Source organism: Ursus maritimus, unplaced genomic scaffold (assembly GCF_017311325.1).
Source record: "Ursus maritimus isolate PB19 unplaced genomic scaffold, ASM1731132v1 scaffold_5, whole genome shotgun sequence".
Classification (NCBI taxonomy): domain Eukaryota; kingdom Metazoa; phylum Chordata; class Mammalia; order Carnivora; family Ursidae; genus Ursus; species Ursus maritimus.
Window position 1 is genome coordinate 28754398 of NW_024426663.1, and position 19809 is coordinate 28774206.

At 49.6% G+C, this 19809-nt stretch overlaps 1 protein-coding gene across 1 annotated transcript in view; it reads left to right on the forward strand.

The window, feature by feature from the left end:
• Positions 1 to 19809, forward strand: part of LHFPL2 (LHFPL tetraspan subfamily member 2) — a 151078-nt gene that overhangs the window by 113806 nt on the left and 17463 nt on the right. The window contains exon 4 of the mRNA XM_040622149.1: positions 13532 to 14163. Coding sequence (XP_040478083.1) covers positions 13734 to 14163 — 430 coding nt within the window. The 5' untranslated portion in view covers positions 13532 to 13733. The remainder of the gene's footprint in view (positions 1 to 13531; positions 14164 to 19809) is intronic.

Genomic DNA, 19809 nt, shown 5'->3' on the forward strand with positions numbered 1-19809 from the left:
TTTTTTTTTTTGGTGAGCCAAGGGAGGGGCAGAAGGAGAGGGAGACGGAGAATCTCAAGCAGACTCCCTGCTGTGCTCAGGGCCTGAAGAGGGGCTTGATCTCACCACCCTGAGGTCATGACCTGAGCTGAAATCAAGAGTCAGACATTTAACCAGCTGAGCCACCCGCGTGCCCCTCTGCTGCCACCTTTAAGCCACTGCATTTGGCATTCCTGCAGGGTCTCCCCTCTGCCATTCCCCGACAGGTCTCCCACTCTAGAAGAGTAGGGCTTGGGGAGCCGCCTGCTCCAGGGGAGCCCTTGGTCTGGGAGAAGGTGGTAAGAGGTGGTCTGGTGCTTGAACTGACAGCCTTTTAGCACCGGAAATGGCAGTGGTGATCTGCAAACCTATCCCTGTCACTGTGCCTGAGCTGTTGAAGCCAGATAGTTCAGCGAGCTGTCCGGTCACAGGCCAGTTAGGCGAGAGCCTAGACCAGCACCCATGTTTTCCTGGCTTCCTGTCTAGGGCTTTTTCCCCACCTGTTACTGATGCTATAAGATGATTTTTTGTGGGCTTGTGGAGCCAAGCAGCCTTTTGAGAGCAGAAAAATAAATGTTGACCAACATGATGATAATAGTAATGGTTCCCACCACCTAATGAGTGTTGACAATTCTCCCTCACGTTACCTGTCCGGGTGTTGTCATGCTTTGTGACAGCCTGTGAGGTAGATACTTCGATCATCCCCGCTTCAGAGAGGTGAACCTCATTGTCCACAGACACAGAGCTAGATGCCGTCAGGGTGACAGCGCTGAAAGAGGGTCTGGCTCCATGCTCTATCCTTCCTGCTCTGTCTCTCCTTTTACATGGGAAAGACTGGTGTTTGAAGGGGAGGCAAATGACCGCATGCCAGGTGGGCCTTACAGAGCAGGAAGGTCTGAATGGCAAAAGGAATGCCTCAGGCACAACCCCAAAAGTGGCCATGCTGATGTGAGTCAGGAGGTGGGGAGGCTGGACCCTGCGCCAGGGAGGGTGGGCCATGTGCCATGTGCCGGCGGCAACGAGCAGGTGCCAAGCCCTGTTCTGAGCCTGTTCTTTTGACTTCATGGACCCTCATACAAGCCCCTATGGTAGGTTCTGTTGGCACCCCGTTCTGCAGACACAGTGACCGAGGTGCAGAGGCAGGTCTGTGCCAAAGTCACCGTCTAGGGAGTGGTAGAACCAGGATGTAAGTCCAGGCAGTCTGGCTCCAGACCGAGTCCCTCCCCCATGCTGCCTTTCTAGGGGATCTCCTTGGTCTGCAAGGGCAGGGCAGCGGGTGTTGTAGGAACTCTGAGAGGGTGACTCTGGAACCCAGAATTATTATTGTTATTATTATGCTGGAACCCAGAATTATTAGCCACCCCCTCATGGGAGAGCTTGGCAGTTGGGACGCAGAGAAAAGGTCTTCCTCTGTCATATGAGGGTGTCTTCTCATGAGGCCTGCAGTGATCAGCGCGGAGTATGTGTCAGCGTCTCGGGGATGCTCCATGTTATTACCTAACCAGACGCCGTCTGTTGTTTTTTCCTCTGCGGATCCCCCAGACGCTCTTGCCTTGCACCCTTCTCTTACCGAGCCATGTGGGTTCTCAGTGGGTCATGCCCTGCAGCTGACCCCACTGTGGCCCTGGTGTCCATAGCGCTGGACGCTTGTGGAAACCAGGACAGGCTTCCTCTTTGCCCACCTTGTTTACCAGCCCTTACAGGGCAGAAGCTGGGGAACAGAGGGTTGGGGTGTCTCTTCTAGAAGGGAACCTAAAGCCATTTCTGCTCCCAGTCTTTCTAGCACTTGCGCTTTCGTTTTTAAGCAGCATGGTCTTCTGACACAGACTCTCTTTTCTGAAACATCCAGTTGAACTTTCTGTTCCCTATGCCTCACTCTTGTTAGAAACTGTAACAGTAAATCCCTGTTTCCAGAAAGAAAGTCCTGGGTCATCTGATCAAGTACAAGAGTTCAGACTTGCTCTGACCATCTTGAACTTGGAGTCCGCACTGCCTCCATGTAGACTGCAGTGAGAAGGCTGCTGGGGCTGCCTCCGCCTGGTACATTCCTCAGTCATGAGGCCAGCTCAGGAACGTAGGCCAGGCCCGTTGCACTTGGGACTGCTCTCCCTTTTCAGCTACCTGAAGCTGCTAGCAGCTGTGGATCGAACATACTTTTCCTGGAAGAGTGAGCATCCCTTTGGGAGCTGTACTTAAGCCCATCTGTTGCCAAAACAGTTTGAATTCTAAATATCTGGGGAATTCCTCCAGTTAATAAATGAAGGAAGTTTATACCTGCTTATGGTTTTGAATGGTATTCTCATTAGGGAAAGTGGAAAAATGCTGGGTAGCTCGATCTCTGGCTGTGAGATCACTGAAGTGGACAGTGGTTCAGGAACTGGGTGTGGATACAGTATGCAGCTTCGTCTGGCTGATTTTTCAGAGGTTTAAAAAAGTCGGACATTGCGAATCCGAGTGTATGTGCACGTTCACGATCACACCGTGTCTCATGGGTCTTAAATATATGAGAGGAGGCGGCTCTAGAGAGGGGGACCGTTGATGCCTAGAGTTACAAAGAGCTGTGAGCAGCCACCGTGTGCATCTTGTTCTCGCCTGCGTGTGTGTTGGGTGCGTAAGCGCTTCGGCCGACGCCTGCCCCCTCTCCGCGCTCACTGGCGTTCAGGGCGTGTGCACACAGCAGACAGCACGGTTCAGACCGCAGGCTGCAGGCTGTATCTTCAGTTGCAGAAAGCCAGTATCGATGTGAGTGAAGTAATAAAAAATGAGTGCGAACATTTCAGTGATGCTTTTAGAAATACAGGCGTAGTTGACAGTAGACTTTGGCCTTTTCCTTCAACTCATGCAAACACTTCTAAAATTCCAGTGCTGCTTAGCAGTGTTGGTTAGAAACAGAAGTGACTTCAGTGAGAATCGAAAAGGTTTGAAAAGAAGAAGGTGAGCAATGACTAGCATTATCTTGGTCTCTGGTAAATCCAAAATTATCCTCTTGGTTTTTAAGGATGAGGGTTGTCTTGTGTCTTTAGGCCCAGTTCATTGATAATATATATCTTTTAATGACTAATAGAAATGACATCAGTCCGCTGAGGGCTTTGCAAGCGGACGAGACGGTGGGTAGCTTTGCGATGGGCTTGTTTCAAGGGGGTCCTGGGTGAAGTTTGAGGCGGTTCCCTGCCCTGTGCCCTTTGGGAAGTTCCTGGGTGGAGTTTCGGTCTGCAGGTGGGAACCCCTTCTCTGAGTCACGCACCTGCCCTGTCCCTTTGGCCTCTAAGAGGAGGTTTCTATAGCACTTCCGCTCACACCCGTCACCTCCTTAACGGCTGGTGGAACCTTGGCACCAAGGCCCAGCTTGAACATTAACCGCTCTGGTTTTCTTGTGTTAATAACACTAATGGGTGAGGTTTTCAGCGCCGGTGGAGGGGAGGATGCTAGGAAAGAAGAACTGTTTTTGCTGTTTTTTAACTACCAGCGAATATTTCCAGATTAACGTCTGTCTGTCACTTATTACTGAGTTTATAAAATGATACCATATTGCTTAAAAAAAAAAGTACTCGGTTCAAAAAGAGGCAATACTGAAATTTTAAAAACTTCATTTTTAAATGACAGATATTCTCAGTAGTTGGAAGTCTTCCTCCTGGAAGCCACCGGTTTTCACCCTCATGCCATCTCCGAAGTGGCCACATTCCTAGAAGGAATATTCTGATTCTAATGATAGAGATGACCTGAAAAAATGTAAAGTGTGGTCCTGGCTCTTTGTCCCCCTGGCACTCACTGCCTCCACCCTGTGCCTCCCTGACTTTCCCCCTCTCGCCTTTGGCGGCTGTTTGCAGCCGGAGCCGCAGGGTCTCGTCCTGCCCTCTGACCTCCTCAAGGATCTCTTGTCCGCTGAGTCAGTCGATACCGCACTCCAGCCCTGTGGTTTGCAGTCCCTTGGAGGGACCCGCCCTGACCCATGTCACAGACCGGCCTCTGGGCAGCCCTGCGCCCTGGTTTCGGCGATGCCTGCTACCAGCTGCCCCTGCGAGGCTCTCCTGAGCAGCCGCTGCGGCCCAGCCTCCCCTCGGGCACCGCTCACAGCTCTCCTGCGAAGGGAGCAGCTAGCTAGCTGTCGTCCTGGCTGGCGGCTGCAGAAGGTGGCTGGAGACACCCCCTCCCCCCGCCCCCGCCGGGGTGGAAGGAGTAGAAGCAGAGAAGGGAAAGCTGAGGCAGCTCCAAGTGACTCAGGGCTCTTTGGTAAGAGACCTCGGAGAAGCGCCTGATGTGGGAAGTGAGCCTTCAAGCTGGTCCTCTGAGTCATGAATGGCCTCATTTACTCAAAACGGAATTTTTCTTCTTTCTTAGTACTTCCATTTATTAACCCTAAAATAAATAGAGTGAGAGCAAACCCTGTACTGGAGCAGCTTACCTCATTGAATTGTTCAGTGAGTATCCCTGAGACAGTGGCTGAGCTTGAATGTTCTCATTTATTATGTTTAATTGCAGAAAGTTCTTTGCTGTGTGTATGGTAGAGGATGGAGAAATGGAATTGAACCTGACACCCAAGAGGGTCAGGACAGGCAGGTGCTCGGATTCCACGAGGAGCACGACCCTCACATCTCAGCACTGGCAACAACAGGGTCTGTTGGGGGCCCACACTGCGTGTTTATCAAGGATCCAGGGCCCCTGCTTTGTGCTGTCAGGGACCCAGGCTGATGGGGAGGCCTCTGTCTGAGGTGTTTTTGATCTCGTGGGATGGAGAATAAGGTGCCAGCTCACAAACTCTTCTACTTAGAAGTGGGCATGTGTCACTTCTCACATTGGATTGGCTGAAGCCAGTGCTCTGGTCAGGCTTGATGGGGATGGGCTGGAAAAATAGGACCCTCCTCCAAGGAGAGACAGAGTATATTTGAAAGAATAATACAGTCTTCCACAAAAGCTTCCGCAGAAGTTTCCAGTCAGAATGGGACTCTTGTTCTAGTTGATTCTTGGGTTTTCTGGGTTTGTGTGAGAGCCTCAGAAATAACAGATGGCATAATCCTTTCCGTTTATCATGTTCAGTTTTTCTCAAGCTGTTGGAAGGGAACCTGACTGATGGCATTGTATCTCGTGAACAGCAGTGATTCTTTCTGCCTGTGTATGGAAGGGACTAGAAAGCCTGCAGTTGCTGTGAGAATGAATGTCCGTGCTCCTCCATGCTGGGAGAGGCTGCCCAGCTGTCCACTTAGACAAGCCAGAAGCCTGTTCCTAAGGGTTATTTATTCTCAGAGTTGAGGCACTTAAACAGAGGGCATTTGGAGTCTCTGGTGTTCATTGGGTGTTCAGGAAGAAGGAAGTTATATATCTTAATTTTTATGCATAAGTTCTTCTAAGTTATTTGTTTTCCATCCTTTGTTACTTTTCTCCACTAAAACACTCTACTTTCTTACTGATTCTGAAAAACCTCAAGAGGCTCACTTTAAGACTTATTTTGCCTGGTATCACAGAATTCATTATGAGCATTAGGAAGAACACCTTTAGTTTAAAATTATATACCACATTGACATTAAAAGGCAACTCTTGAAGTTCAAGCTCTAATTCCATTGAAACAAACCAGAAACATTTGGACCCCACAGTATGCGGAGGGCACAGGCTTGTGGCCCCTGGCTTAGAGGATGTGTGCGAGATCAAACGTCAGCGTCGACCTCGGAGAATGAGTCTTCGGTCCCTCCTGTTTGACAGACTAGAAGACCCGTAAAGAAAGACTTGCTTTCTGAAGATTTTTAGATGATGAGGTTTGTACAAGGCAAAAATTAAGAAATAAGTTAGGTGGACTTCAGAAATCTTAAAGAAGGGATCATTTAGAAAATAGGACCAGACAAGTAGACCTGCTCCCTCTGGTTGCTGATGCCTCGGGGAGGAAGTATAAAAATGACACTTTAGAAATGGGTGCGTAGGAAGCAGATGGATTGGTTACAAGAGGAGTGAGAGTGGGCATCAAGAAGGAGTTGTGAGGAGCAGGGAATTAAGGGACACACTTGACAATAAGCAAGAGCTCGTTGGGTGCTCCAGGCCTAGAAAATAAAAGGCTCATTCAGTTGCTTTCGGAGGGTGGGCCCTTGGTGCGCTGGACGCTGCTAAGCGGGTCAACCCGAGAGGAAAGCTCCCGTGCTCTGAAGAGACGGTCCTGCTTGAGCTCTTTCGTGCTCTGCAAGGACCACTGGACATCAGGCAGCAGACGCTGCTAAGCAGGTCAACCGGAGAGGAAAGCATCTGGTAGAGGGAGCCGGGCTGGGGTCGGGTAGTAACCAGAATGCCTGCACATTCCCTGGGTCTCCTTGGAAGTTCCTTGAGGTTTCCTGGCATTTGGATTGGCCAAGGCCACCTGAGCGTGTAACGGAGTGGACAGCCCAGCTTGGGAGGAGGGGGATTTGAGAGAAATAAAGGCCATGTGGTCAAACTTGGAGTTTTCTGAGGTAGGGCAAGACCCTCAGGGAAGCAAAGAAAGTTAGAGCGAATGACCTCCTACCCTGTTCTGCCATTTGCAGAAGAGAGGTGACTGAAAACATTAGCTGACTTCTGTGTGTGATCCAAAAAAACTGTCAGGGCCTCCGAAGAGGCAGGGTCAAGGGCACTGTCCCTGAGTGGGTTCACGCTGACATGTTGGGATCCACATCCTGTAAGGCTGCCATCTTGGGACATACGGACTAGCATGGACCTTGAACAGAAATTCAGAAAAATGACTAAAAATGTACTTAATGTAGTAAATACTGTGAATGTCCATCCAGATTGTAGAACGTGGCTTACTCCTTAGACCTTTGTAAAAAGCAACGGCTTTAGCAGTCTGTCTTATGTTGCACCTACAAATGTTAACACTGCTCTATGCAGGAAGCCTCCAGAAAGGGGTTCTCACCGTAAACACTGCTGACATTGCCTCTTTTTGTGGGGGCTGGCCTGTGCCCTGCAGGCCGGTCAGCAGCGTCCTTGGCCCCCAGGCTGCCAGCAGCACACCTCCCCTCCCTCCCCAAGCTGTGACAAGCCCGGAATATCTCCACGCATCACCACATGTCCCCTGCAAGGGGGAGGGGGCAGAATCGTCCTGGTTGAGAACCAGAGCAGGAGCTTTCCAAGTGGAGTCAGAGCAGAGACGGGGAGGGAGCGAGGAAGAGATCGTGGCAGCGAGCAGGAGGATGTGAGCCTGTGAGGCTGGAACTCCAAAGACAGTGGAAGGATGAGCGCATTGGGGCTTCTACTTAAATATTGTCAAGAGGTCCGCATTTCCTAGTCTGCGTGTTTGAGGGGGTGGCCAGGGCAAATGAGAGTTCGCAAAACCTTGTTTGGTAGCTGATTTTTTTTTTTTAAGTCATACAAGGTGCTGAGCTTTTTGGACCAGCACGGTCCGTCAGTTCTGAGAGCTGCTCCGTGCTCTGAAGAGACGGTCCTGCTTGAGCTCTTTCGTGCTGTGCAAGGACCACTGGACATCATGTGAGCGGGGAGGCAGCTTGTGTCCCTGCACATTCACTGGCCCAGTGACTTCTGTGGCGTTGGGAGCTGTGCCGAGGACAGGTGGTCTGGCTCTATCCTCCTGAGCCAGGCAAGCCCCTCCTTGCCTCTTGTCCTCCAAAGCGCTGCCGGGGCCGGTGACCTCCCCAAGTGCGAGGCTTCCCCCCCTGGTCTTAGACGTCACTGTGCAGAGAGTCTCCGGGGGGCTTGTTAAGAGCACACTTTCTGGCAACACCTCCAGAAAGTTCGATGCAGTGTGTAGGGACCAGGAACTGAATTTTTTTTATTTATTTTTTTAATTTTTTTTAAGATTTTATTTATTTATTTAACAGAGATAGAGACAGCGAGAGAGGGAATACAGCAGGGGGAGTGGGAGAGGAAGAAGCAGGCTCACAGTGGAGGAGCCTGACGTGGGGCTCGATCCCATAACGCCGGGATCACGCCCTGAGCCGAAGGCAGACGCTTAACCGCTGTGCCACCCAGGCACCCCCTGAATGTTTTTTTAAAACCTATGGCTTACATCTCCCTCAAGGAGATGGGGGGTGGTCCAGGGACCACACTACAAGAAGCAGCCTTCTGGAGGGTCTTTCCAACTCGTAGAAGGCAAAAAGCACATATATTCTACTCACCTAATCCTATTATCCTTCCAGAAGACACTGGGATGGAGACCATACTGCCAAAGAAACCACTAGTGACGTGGGAGCAAAATGCAATCTGCTGGGAAGTGTATTGGTCATTCAGGTCACATGAATATTATTTAGTCATACGATCATGTGATGAACATGATAATTGATCATTAATGTATTAAATACGGTTACTAGTAGCTAAGTTATGTTGAGCACAGTGAACGGGGAGCGCTGCTGCTGATTTTGCATGTGCTTTCTCCTTTATTCCTCCTGGCAGCCTTGGGAGGAAGATGTTGCTACCCTTTCTCTTGCAGAGGAAACTGAGGCCGGCCAAGGAGGGGCATGTAAACAGCCTGCCCAAGGGCACACAGCTGTTTGGTGCCAGAGCTGAGATTTGATCTTGAATCTGTTTACAAAGCTCTTAAAACCCCGCCATCCCAGCTCGCACAGCGTGGTGTCCTTTGCCCAGCGTGGTATTGCCAGCCCCTGAGGCCCCCTGTAGACTGGCTGAGGCCAGGCTGGCGGGCCGAGGGCAAGGTCACCGGGGGGCCTCAGCGAGCCCAGGGCTGTCCTTTCTGAACGGGAGGGCTCTGAGGTTAGCGGAAAGATGGCCTGCCCTTCTCGTCACGCAAAAGCTTTCCTCATCACTACACTCAGGCTCTGTGGGTTCAAGTCAGTCCTTCTGGAAAGGGCTGCCTCTCTCTAAGTTATTTCTTACTCCCCAGGTCTGCAGAGCTTTCCGTGTTTCATACATCATATATAAAATGTGATTCCATTGCAAAGAAATACAATAAACATTTCTTAGAAGTAAAATCCCTTTGGTAAAGGACTTTTAAAGCTTCCAGGATGGCATCTCTTAGGACAGGGCTTCTCAACATCGCCATCAAAACTCACCCAAGGAGCACTTCCAAACATGTGGAGCCCTGCCCAGCCAGCCGCCTGCATGCTGCCTCCCCCAAATTCTGGGGACCCGGCATGTTGTCTGTCTCTCTCCCTCTCTCTCTATATCCATATAAAGTGTATATATACTTACACATGTACACATACACATATTCGTGTATGTCTAGATACGTATAAAATTATTCTGATTCTGAGGTGCACTCAGTATTATTCCTTCTAAATGTGACGCAGTAGGAATAAACAGCGTCACCTGCAGCGGAGTCTCACCAAAAACACTTAAGCTGATTCTAAACTAGCCTTTAGATTTAACCTCATTTCTAAAAAGCAGGGGATAAAGAACACTTTAAATGACATCATGAAGAAATAGACAAATCAAGATTTTTGGGTTTTCTTCAAGGCAACTGGCCTGGTGTCTTAAAAAAAAAAAGTCTCAGTGTCAAGGGAAAAAATGCAAACAGGGTTAGGGGTGAAAGGATTGTTTTTTACTAAAAGAAACAAGATACAAAACCAAATGCAATGCATGAGCCTTGACTGAGTCATGGTTTTAAGAAAACAACTATAAGAAATGGGGCAGGATAGGGAAATTTGAATGTGGACCAGGCTTTAGATAGAAGGAAAGTATTGTCAGCTTTTTGGGCGTGTTAATTTTACCGTGGTTATGTAGGAAAATGTCTTTATTTTGAGGGGGTGTATGCTACAGTATTTCGGGTTGAAGGGTCAAGACATCTGTGACTTGTTTTCACATGGTTCCGAAAAAACCGTCTGAGTATTAGCATGAGGCTGTATCCCAGCGTTGAAGCTGAATGTTCAAAGTCTGTTCTTTTCAACTTCTATCTTTGTTTGCCCGCTTTCATAATAAAGTAGAAAAAGAGAACCAAGGTGAAGAAGCAAGGTAGTGTTCTTCAAAACTTTGTCATGGCTTCATTCACGGGCTTCACTAATGTGCTCTAGTAATGGCGGCACACTTGGGGTAGCTTGTGATACACTTGAGTCAAGTCCTTTCACTACGCCTCTGCTCCTCAGTCTCTGTGACATCATCTCCCGGCCAGCTGGCCCCGGGGGGTTGTGCTCCACCTGCACCTTCTTCCCTGCTCACTGACAGCAGAAGCTGCTAGAGATAGGACCCTGTGATGGAAGTGACAATCCCAGCTGAACTCAGCTTACCACCTTCACCCCTATTTAAATATGAGGGCTTTGTGGAGACCGGCCATTTGTCAGTTTCCCCTTGCTCTGCATTCCGACTGTGGACCTTTGTGAGAATCATAGCATCAGAGAACAGTCCGAGGACTGTCCGGATGATCCCAGCCATCAGGGATACGACAGCAAAGTCAGCAGTCCCGGAGTGGAAATGTATATGGTGGCCTGTGGAGAGAAGACTTCTACATGGACTGTCCGCGAGGGCCTGGTCTTAGTGGGTGAGTTGTGGAGAAGCAGGGAGTGCAGGGGATGGCCGTGGAGGGCGTGTCGAGGAGCTCTGTGCTGGGATCCCCGCAGTTCACAACATCTGCCATGATGAGGATCTGTTTCTCCTTTGATACGGATGTTGTGCCAGCAGGGGTCTGTCCTTGCACGTGTGACATGGCCAGACTGGGACACTCGACAGCATAGGCTCCTGGTGAAGCCCTTTAATGCATTTCCAGATTTTCCCTTGTCCTGTCAGTCTGAGGACTTTTCTTGGATCCGCAGGAAAGCCAGTCGGTCCGCCTTGTGTAGTATGGCTGTTCCACTTAACGGTAATTACTAGCACACTAGGCTGGAGAGAGCAAAGCATGTTATCTCCCTATTCCAGACAGGAGAATAAAAGCCTCCTTCCAGCCGTGCTGGCCTGAATGCGAAAATTTGGTGCAGTAGATGGGGGAATGTTTTAGCACAGACGGACAGAAAACTATGTTTTGTGGACTTAAGTACTTGGCTCCCTAAATAATCCTGCCCTAAATTTGGCACAGACCATTTTGCTAAGACTGAATGTGCCACCTTCCGTTCTGAAGTTTCACATCCTTTCTCTTCATAAGCGGCAACCTGATTGCAGGCCTGACTCTGAGCCGAGCTTGCTGACCAGGACAGTGGACACGTGACATGGTCCTTAAGATCCAGGCCACCTGAGAGGTTGTCGCAGAGCCTTAAAGAGCCCAAACACACGGAAGGTTTATATTCACATTGAAAATTGTCCATTAAACAGCAGAGGAGCAGGGATCGAGATCAGCTAGCACATCAGTGAACTGGTTTTCTAATCAGATGAAAAGACTCTGTAGAAGCCTCATCTTCTCCTCACGGGCTGGCTTTCCACTTGTCCGTTCAAAGTGTGTGTGAGCCTGGCGGGCGGGCAGGTGGGCGCCACTTGTGGGACCTCCCGGGAGTCATCCTGGCTGGTTTCTTGTTCTCATTCAGAATGGTTGTTGCATTCTAAGAACCTCCTCCAAAGCTTTTTTGTATTGGTAACGCTTTTCTCGGAAGGCATTTCTATTTGGTGGTATTTGGGGTTGAGTGGGGTGAGATGAGGGAGTGGGAGTAGGTTCTCCTTCTGGCCCAGTGCTGATTGATTCCGCAGTTGCGTTTGGCAGCGGGTTAGGCAGTGAGGAAGTAGGAAGTAAGACCAGGACGCACCCGTGAAGCCTGTTGGGGAGGCTGACACAAGTGACCTCATCCATCTCTAACTAGCCTGGGCTTAATGTTTGCGTGTAATGGCCAAGTTTCTGTTACCTGCAAGCACTTCCAGCAGTTGGGTCTGACCAGTGTCCTCCGTGTTCAGGGAAAGGCTTCTGAGGGGAAGGAGTTGACGGTTACTGAGTGCTTACTCTGCCAGACACTGCGGTGCTCCAGCAGATTCTTGATAGTTACTCGAAGCAGCGCTGTGAGGCAGGATACCTTACTGTTGCCATGGAGTAGGTGAGGGAGCTGAGGCGTCCACATGGCCAGTGGGTGGGGGAGCTGCGTTTGGAACCCAGACCTGAGAGACTCCAAAACTCTTAGAGTGGAACCCACTTCTCCCTTCACCCGTGCTCAGCAGAGCTGCATTCAGCACACACGCACACACACTGGCAATTATGAAGGGGCTGTGTCCTTAGTACTGTGTTAGGTAATTTCCCAAAGCAGCATCTTGTGTAACTATAATGATGTGAGGATTTTTAAATGTGCTGTGTTTTATGAGGTAAATAGTGATCTCTCACTAGCGTGTCACCTAGCGTGGTGTCGAGGCTTTGACTCTGGGCTTCCTTATTCCCCACTGCCCTTCCTCTAAAGTAACTCCCTGCCCCACCCCACTGCCAACATGCCAGGGGGCTCTTTGTGGTTCTCATGAGGTTGACATGACCTCAGTTAATAATGTCTAATCATTCACAGCACAGCCTTGTGCCCACATGTCAGATATGAACTGTGTGATTCTTCCTGACCTTGGAAAAGGGGCAGCAAATGGGGCTGCCGAGGAGCATGGTACCCCTGTTCAGGGTTCAGACTCCTCTAAAGGTTTGAGCTCTTAGAGCAAAGCCCTCTGGTAATGAAGCCATTTGTCCCTGGGAACAGAATGAGCCCTTGTGAGACCAGGAACAATGGGCATGTTGAGTTGCAGACCTGGAGTGAATGGAAGCTCGGGCAGAGGCCCATGGGCTGAGTTGGGACAGTTCAAGGAACGCATTCTTCCTAGGCAAGTGCTGTTGTCAACAAGTCTACTCAGTGGTAATGATACTTAGTCAGTGGTCATTAATGCCTCTTTTTTGAATGATTTCCCCCAAGTGAGTAAGTCATGAACTCTTCAAGGTTTTCTTCTTTTTTCTTTGAGTTTTAATTAGTGTAGTTTTTTGTCCAGAAATCACCCTGTGAGAAATGGATAAAAATAAGTTTGGGGAGGAGTGTGTTATTTTTCATAGTGTTGTTTCCTTTTGTGTTTTCATTTACCTATGAAGCAAACCCTCACTCTTAGGTCTCTGCTGCTGATTTGATTCCCAGGCAATAAAAGTGGGTGTTGCTGCGCTCTATCTCTAAGCAAAAGCTTCTGGTGCGAGTTTTCCCCAACTTCGTTCATCTAGTACCAAGAGTGTCCCTGTGAGCTTTATAAAAACATAGCCAGTCTGTCGGCAGGGTTCATTGCCTCGAGTCCTATCCAGATCTCTTTGGATCTCCGTGCTGTTGACATTTTCTAGGAAGAGGTGATGGAGCAGGAACCACATCCCAAGGGGGCCCGGCCCTGGCGGGAGCTCCTGTGCCAAAGGGCGCGCCGGGGTGGGTGCAGGAACTGGCCCTGCGGCCGTTGTGCGCCCGGAGATAAGGGAACCACCGCACAGACAGTGTGAGAGCGGGGACAGGGGAAGTCGAAACAAAGAAAACCGGTGACTGCGCGCGGTGTGCCGTCCGGGACGGTCGCTGCTCCGGCGGGTCCGGCGGGGCTCGGTCGCTCCAGCAGCGGCAGCGCTGGCGGGGGCGGGGCGGGCGGGGAAGGCCGGCGCGCGGGGAGGCGCCCGCACACTTGGGTTTGGTGACCGCGCGCTGGGGGCGGAGCCTGGCCGCCGCTCACCGCCCTCCTCCCTTCCCTCCCGTAGGTGAGGCCGCTCCGAGCTCTGACATGGCAGCATGACGGCCCGCGACCGCGCGGCCAGACGCCGGCCAGAAGGAGCCCGAGGCTGTGGGAGCGAGCGCCCGGAGCAGCGACCGCTGGCTGAGGCCGCCTGAGCCTCCTTCCGCGCCCGCTGGCTTTTCTCATTCACCCCCTGGACTCCTGACCTCGCCGCCTGGAACATCAATATGTGTCATGTTATTGTCACCTGTCGCTCGATGCTCTGGACCCTCCTGAGTATTGTGGTGGCTTTCGCGGAGCTCATTGCCTTCATGAGCGCCGACTGGCTCATCGGCAAAGCCAAGAGTCGCAGCGGCGCCGAGCCCGACGACCGGAGCGGAGGCTCGCCCGAGCCCTACCACCCGACCTTGGGCATCTACGCCCGCTGCATCCGCAACCCCGGCGTGCAGCACGTGCAGCGGGAGACGCTGTGCGGGCCGTACGCCGAGAACTTCGGCGAGATCGCCAGCGGCTTCTGGCAGGCCACCGCTATCTTCCTAGCCGTGGGCATCTTCATTCTCTGCACCGTGGCCTTGGTGTCCGTCTTCACCATGTGTGTGCAGAGCATCATGAAGAAAAGTATTTTCAACGTCTGCGGGCTGCTGCAAGGAATCGCAGGTAAGTGTGCGGGAGAGGGCCGGGGCCCTTGCACTGCGTGTGCAGCGCGCTCCCTGCCTTATTCGTTCCCTGCCAGTTGGAAGACCGTCTCCTGTCTGGTCAGATGGGCTTTGGAAAGACTGTTCCAGGCAGCATAAGTGTGCTGCCCTCATCGCTCCCTTTCTCCCTTATGCTGTCCCCTCTTCTTCTTCTCTCATGTTCCTCTTTGTTGCTCATTTGCTTGGGTTCTAAGTTGTTGGGTTTTGTTAGAGTAACTACTCCTACTTTTTTGTTTTTCCCACTAAATTAAAAGCACGCTTTCCAGGTCAGTGCATCCCGTTGAGGGAATTCGGTGAGAGAGTCTCACTTGCAGCAGGCACCCTGTGCTGGGAAGGCAGGCATGCGAGTGGGGGGGCCTTCAGTCCAGGGCAGTGAGTGTGGTCCTGCTGCCCACTCAGCCCTGTCCCCAACCGCAGGAGGATTTCTGCTTTGGGAGGGGAAGAAGCAGGCTGGGAAGGAATTAGTATCAGCTGCTCTGTGTTAATAATGTTCTGGTTTAAATTGTCTGTCTCCTGGAGTCTGAGAATGTTCTGTGCATTCAGATCAGAAAATACAAACTAACTGTTCCACTTGCAGGCAATTTATCACTAATGAGCTTGTTAGAAATTGCTGGAAAGAAGAGTATGCGCCCTTTGGAGTGATCCCAGAGGGGAGGCAGTGAGCTGCAGGAGAACTTCCACGCGCACCAGCACTTCATAGCCTTTCCCATATAGTTTGAAAGGTGGACCCTGAACCAACAGGGTATCACTCGGTCTGTCCAGGCTCAAGGGCTTTGTTCTGGATGGCAGAAGTACACACACGTAGACACCCATGCTGCAGTTTGAAGACATCCTCAAGGAACTAAGGAATAGACTCCTGCTTTGATTTTTCGGGGGGGGGATCACTTTTTAAACAATTAGAACCAAAGTGTTTGTTAATCTGAACTCTAACAGGAGAATGGTAATCCACCCACAACCCTAACTGAAGGGCACAGGTGACTCATCCCTCAGCAAATCCTAAAGCTTTGTGCGTGGGACTCTTCAACAGTGAAGATAAGCACTGAGCCTGGTGTCCAGGTCTATAAGGAAACAGACCCCAAATGAATTAACTCTAGTCTGCCTGAGCTCAGCAGGGTTGGTCTCCAAATCAGCAGATGAAACACCAGTTATTTTCCAAACAGCTGATAAGATAATGTTTTCTGTCCGTCCAATCTTACGGGAGCCCCCGTATACATGTGTGTGGTGGTTGGTGGATAAGGGGCCTAGAGAAATGAGAGAGGGTCTGCCGCACAGTCCTGATGTGTTTGCATGGGGGATATACCTCTGGGGCCCCCATCTCTCTGAGAGGACTAGCCAGACCATGAAGGACTCGGGCGCTCCTAGGCACTCACAGACTTTGGGAGGCCAGGATTCTAATTTTCAGTTTTGCTTGAGATAAATGTGCCATTTCTCTGGACCTTGGCATTCCTCATCTGAAAAGAGGGGAGATTGGAAAATCTGACCTTACCTTAGATTTTTAATTTTGTGAAGCTCATTATCCCCTTTTTGACTCACTTCTGAAATCTGAAGTTCATCTCCTTCAGCTTGGCATTTTACCTCCCAGATACGTTAAATAAGATTCATCTTTTTCTTGTCAGAGATATACCCCTACTTTACTGCCCTGAGACACACAGTGCCTCAGGGGTACGTGCGTATATGCTGTGTGTATCTTAAAACTTCTGCTGAGAAGTATTACCAAAGGCTTTTGAAAAGCCAGAATAAATGGGTGGATGAAGAGAAGGCAGCACGCACAGTTTATTAATCCTGTTGAAGAGCCCTGGTTGACCAGAGAAGTGGATTTCTGTGTAATTTTTCCTTACTATGTGTATTTCCTCATCCTTGGTGATTCATGCCTTTACAATGAATTGTCAAAGTGCTGGTATGCAGGCAGAACTCCTGGTTTCTCATCCCTAAGAAAGCTTTTCATCCGGAGAAACCGAGGGCCTTCTAGCACATCTAGCCATCTATAGTACAAATGGGTCATCTTGGGCCATAACACCCTGAGCTGTCTTTTACAGTCATTCAGAAGCAGCTTACAGATACCCTTTCAGTCTTACAGACTGTTTACATGCAGGTTGGCGGGGGGGCTCAGAGGGAGAGGGGGAGAGAGAATCCCAAACAGGCTCCATTCCCGGCACGTAGCCCGATGTGGGGCTCAATCCCACGACCCTGAGATCATGACCAGAGCCGAAATCAAGAGTCGGACACTTAACCAGCTGAGCCACCCAGGTGCCCCCATGTAGTTTTTAATAAGGTGTTAGTCTGGTGAACTCAGTCTCTAAGAATGAGGATTAGTCCAACAAATCTTTTGGTGCTCTTGTTTGCTGTTTCACATAAATGACAAGAGTGTTCATTTTGGCACAAAGATCAGTATATGTCATAGGAATTACACATACACGTTAGTAAATTATTCCTGACTTGCCTCTCCCTCTCTCCCTCTCTGTCTGTATCAGGCCTCTGGGAATAAGGGTTGGAAAGAAGGCAATAGTAGCATACCTGAGGTGTTAGTCTGTTGGTCACCTGTTCATTCCCAGAGTCTAGATTTTCTAAGAGAACTTTCTCCCCACCCCTCTCACTTATGTTCCCCGTGAATACATACAGCATCCCAGAAGGTCTGAAATCACTTAAACTTTTGAATTGGTGGCAAAAACTCCTGTATAGTCAGACCATCTTTCTAGAGCCCACCGGTCTGAGGCTGAGAACTGAAGTACAGGAAGTAGTAGTTTCTTCTCTCCTCCCAGCCTTTCTCTCTTGAGCAGAAATCATGGGTGACATCAACTACACGCTAGGCAGGTGACTCCTACATGGTTCGGGGGAGGGGGCACATTTATAAGGGATGCTTCGTGGGCTCTTTCTCTCCTAATGGAGGTCTACACTGGGTAGTTCAAACCAGTATAAATGGCAGCCATGGTCCTTAAATCTATGGCTGAGAAAGTTGCCCCAGCAGTGTCTGAAACAGCTGACTTGCTTTCTCTCCTGTCGGCCAATATGTAATAGCATCTGGGCAGCCCCAGCCTCAGCCTCAGCCAAGGACTCGGTGCAGCTGCGAGCATCAGTCTTCCCTCCCCCCAACCCCCCTTCTCAGGCCTGGGTCTATGTGACGTCGGAACAAATGGTGAGAAAGAAGCTGTTGCCAGTACAACAAAGGCATTCTTTGGAAATACACTCAGTCTGTGTTTGCTCTTAAAACTTTCGTTTTGGCAAAAATAACATTTTTGTAAAATACAACTGGAAGAAAAATTACGCGATACTGTAAGCGTACTCCTTACTGCAACTAATTTTAAAGAATAAATAGGCCTTAGGTTTGTGTACCCTCGCTGTCTATAGAAAGTGTAACATAAATTATCAAAATCTGGGTATTTTGATTTTTGAAGTGGATGTGAAAGAATTTGCTACCTCAGTGGAACTCTCAAAATCTAGGTTACTTAAAAATAACAGTAAGATACAACTATTGACTATTAAGTTAACCCAGATACAGGATTTGCCCTCAAGGTCTAGCCTATTGGTGGGCACCCATCTGACATTTCCTGCATACTTAGCACACATGCCTTTGGAGTTCAGTACTTCACTCTTGGCTGCAATTAGAGGTCAGGCCTCACCTGCCTCTGGATCAGTCCTGACCTCACCTTACAGTGGCTGTGAAATGACTAGTAATTTACCTCACTTCTCTGAACGTCTTTTCTCACTTGTAAAATGGGTATAATGAGGTATAACACCTTAGGGTTGTTTTGTGGATTGAATTAGATCATATATGAGAAGAAAGACTTAAACACAGTACTTGGCATGTAGTAAAAAGTGGTAGCTATATCGTCAGTAAAGTTTTTCTGCTTTCTTGGCAGGACTTAGTAGTATTTTTTTTTATGTTTCCTAGAATTGCTGCATTTTAAGGAATAGTGGTTTCTCTTCTAGCCTTTAGAACTTACCTTGTTCTGTTGAAAATCAAACATCAGTGTGTTGTATAGGGCCGTTCCTGGCCCCTTCATAGCCTGCCTGTGTTGGGGCTGAAAAGCGTAGAGCATTCCTGTGGCTTTGGGGTGACTGTGGGTATCCTTGGGGCATTATTTTGAAAAGCAGAAGACAGCAGTTGAGTTGACAGGAAAACCAAGGACTTCTTCCTTTGCCTGCTCGTCCCCCTGACACACACAGTCCCTGCCTCCTTTCCTTGCTGCAGGCAGCTTCTCGCAGTGGATCCTTGACTGCAGGTGGCTTTTCAGGCTCCCTTCACAGACTAAATCACAGGCTGATCGGTCTTCACGAGGTGAGGACTTGTCCAGAACTTGGCAGAGCCAGAAACACACATCAGTCTGGAGCCCTGTGGGATTCATTACAAAAACTGGGTAACCGGCCAGCAGGGTCGTCGCTGCCAGCTGTCTTCCTTAGGTTGTGACCTGGATGTAATCCATAATGAAACCGAAGAACGCAAAGATCCAGGTTTTCCATGACAGCATCAAGCAGTTTGTTTTTAGAAATGCATGTAGGGCTCTCTTAGAAGTCCATGGAATCCCCAGTGACTCAGGTTTGGGACAGAAGCCATTAGAATGAGCTCAGGATTTGGCTCACTTGTTTTGGCTTGGACTATTCCACTGGGGTTGCCGTGAGGGTTGAACCAGCACATGAGCTGCTGGGCCTGGCTGCCTGCTGTCTTTCAGTCTTCGCGCAGATGCTCGTTTGCTTCTTTGTGTCTGGTTGGCTCTCACGCTCTCTACTCCCCGTAGCCCTCTGTCTATATCTGTTTCAGTCCAACAGGATTGCCTCAACAAGCTGCTCCACCAGTCTGACCAGATAGATTGCTGTGGGGCTGAACTCTGCCTTCGCTGGTCTGGGCGAGAGGGCGTGCTCATGGGAATCGCTCTCCACTGTCATGGCTCAGCGACTGCTGCGGGCAGGCTCAGCCTTCTGGGAAGTGAGCAATGATTGAGGATGAAGGAGGACAATATGCAAAAAAGGGCAAGGAATTAAAGAATCTGAGAGAGGAGACAAGTGGAGGGTTTTGCCTTTGCTGCTTGTAGAATTGCTTGTCGTAGTCAGAGTGTATGTGGGAGTATGGACAGGCATATGAAATAGACCATGATCGCTATCTAGGACTGGGTGTTGCCATTGCTGTTTTTCACAGGCTGAACGGTAACCTTAGCATCAAGAAGATAACCACGACTCAACCTGGTCTCAGCATATATTTTGACTTATCTCTTGCTCTATGCATTCACTTCTGGGCCAGGAAGATAGCCACTGGCGAGGAGAAAAATAAGAACAAGGGCTTAGAAAGCAGAGGGAGAGAAGAAGAGAATCCTAACTCTCTGAGACCTTGTCCCATAGTTTTACACCTGAAAAACTTAACTGGCTTTCTCCAAGAAGGTTGTGTGACCTTGATTGCCCAACTTCAAAATCCCCTCAGAGAGAAAGCGTGAGGAAAATAGAGGAAGCATCCATGCTTTTCCTTCTTAGAACAAAGCACTGGAAGTTTCCGGCGTCAGAGGGAGGATCTTCATTTCTGGCTCTGCAGACAGAGAATGCCTCCGCCAGAAGTCAGGTCTAACGGTTCCATGTCTGAATCAATTTAAAAATACCATCGATTACAACACATCTGCTAATG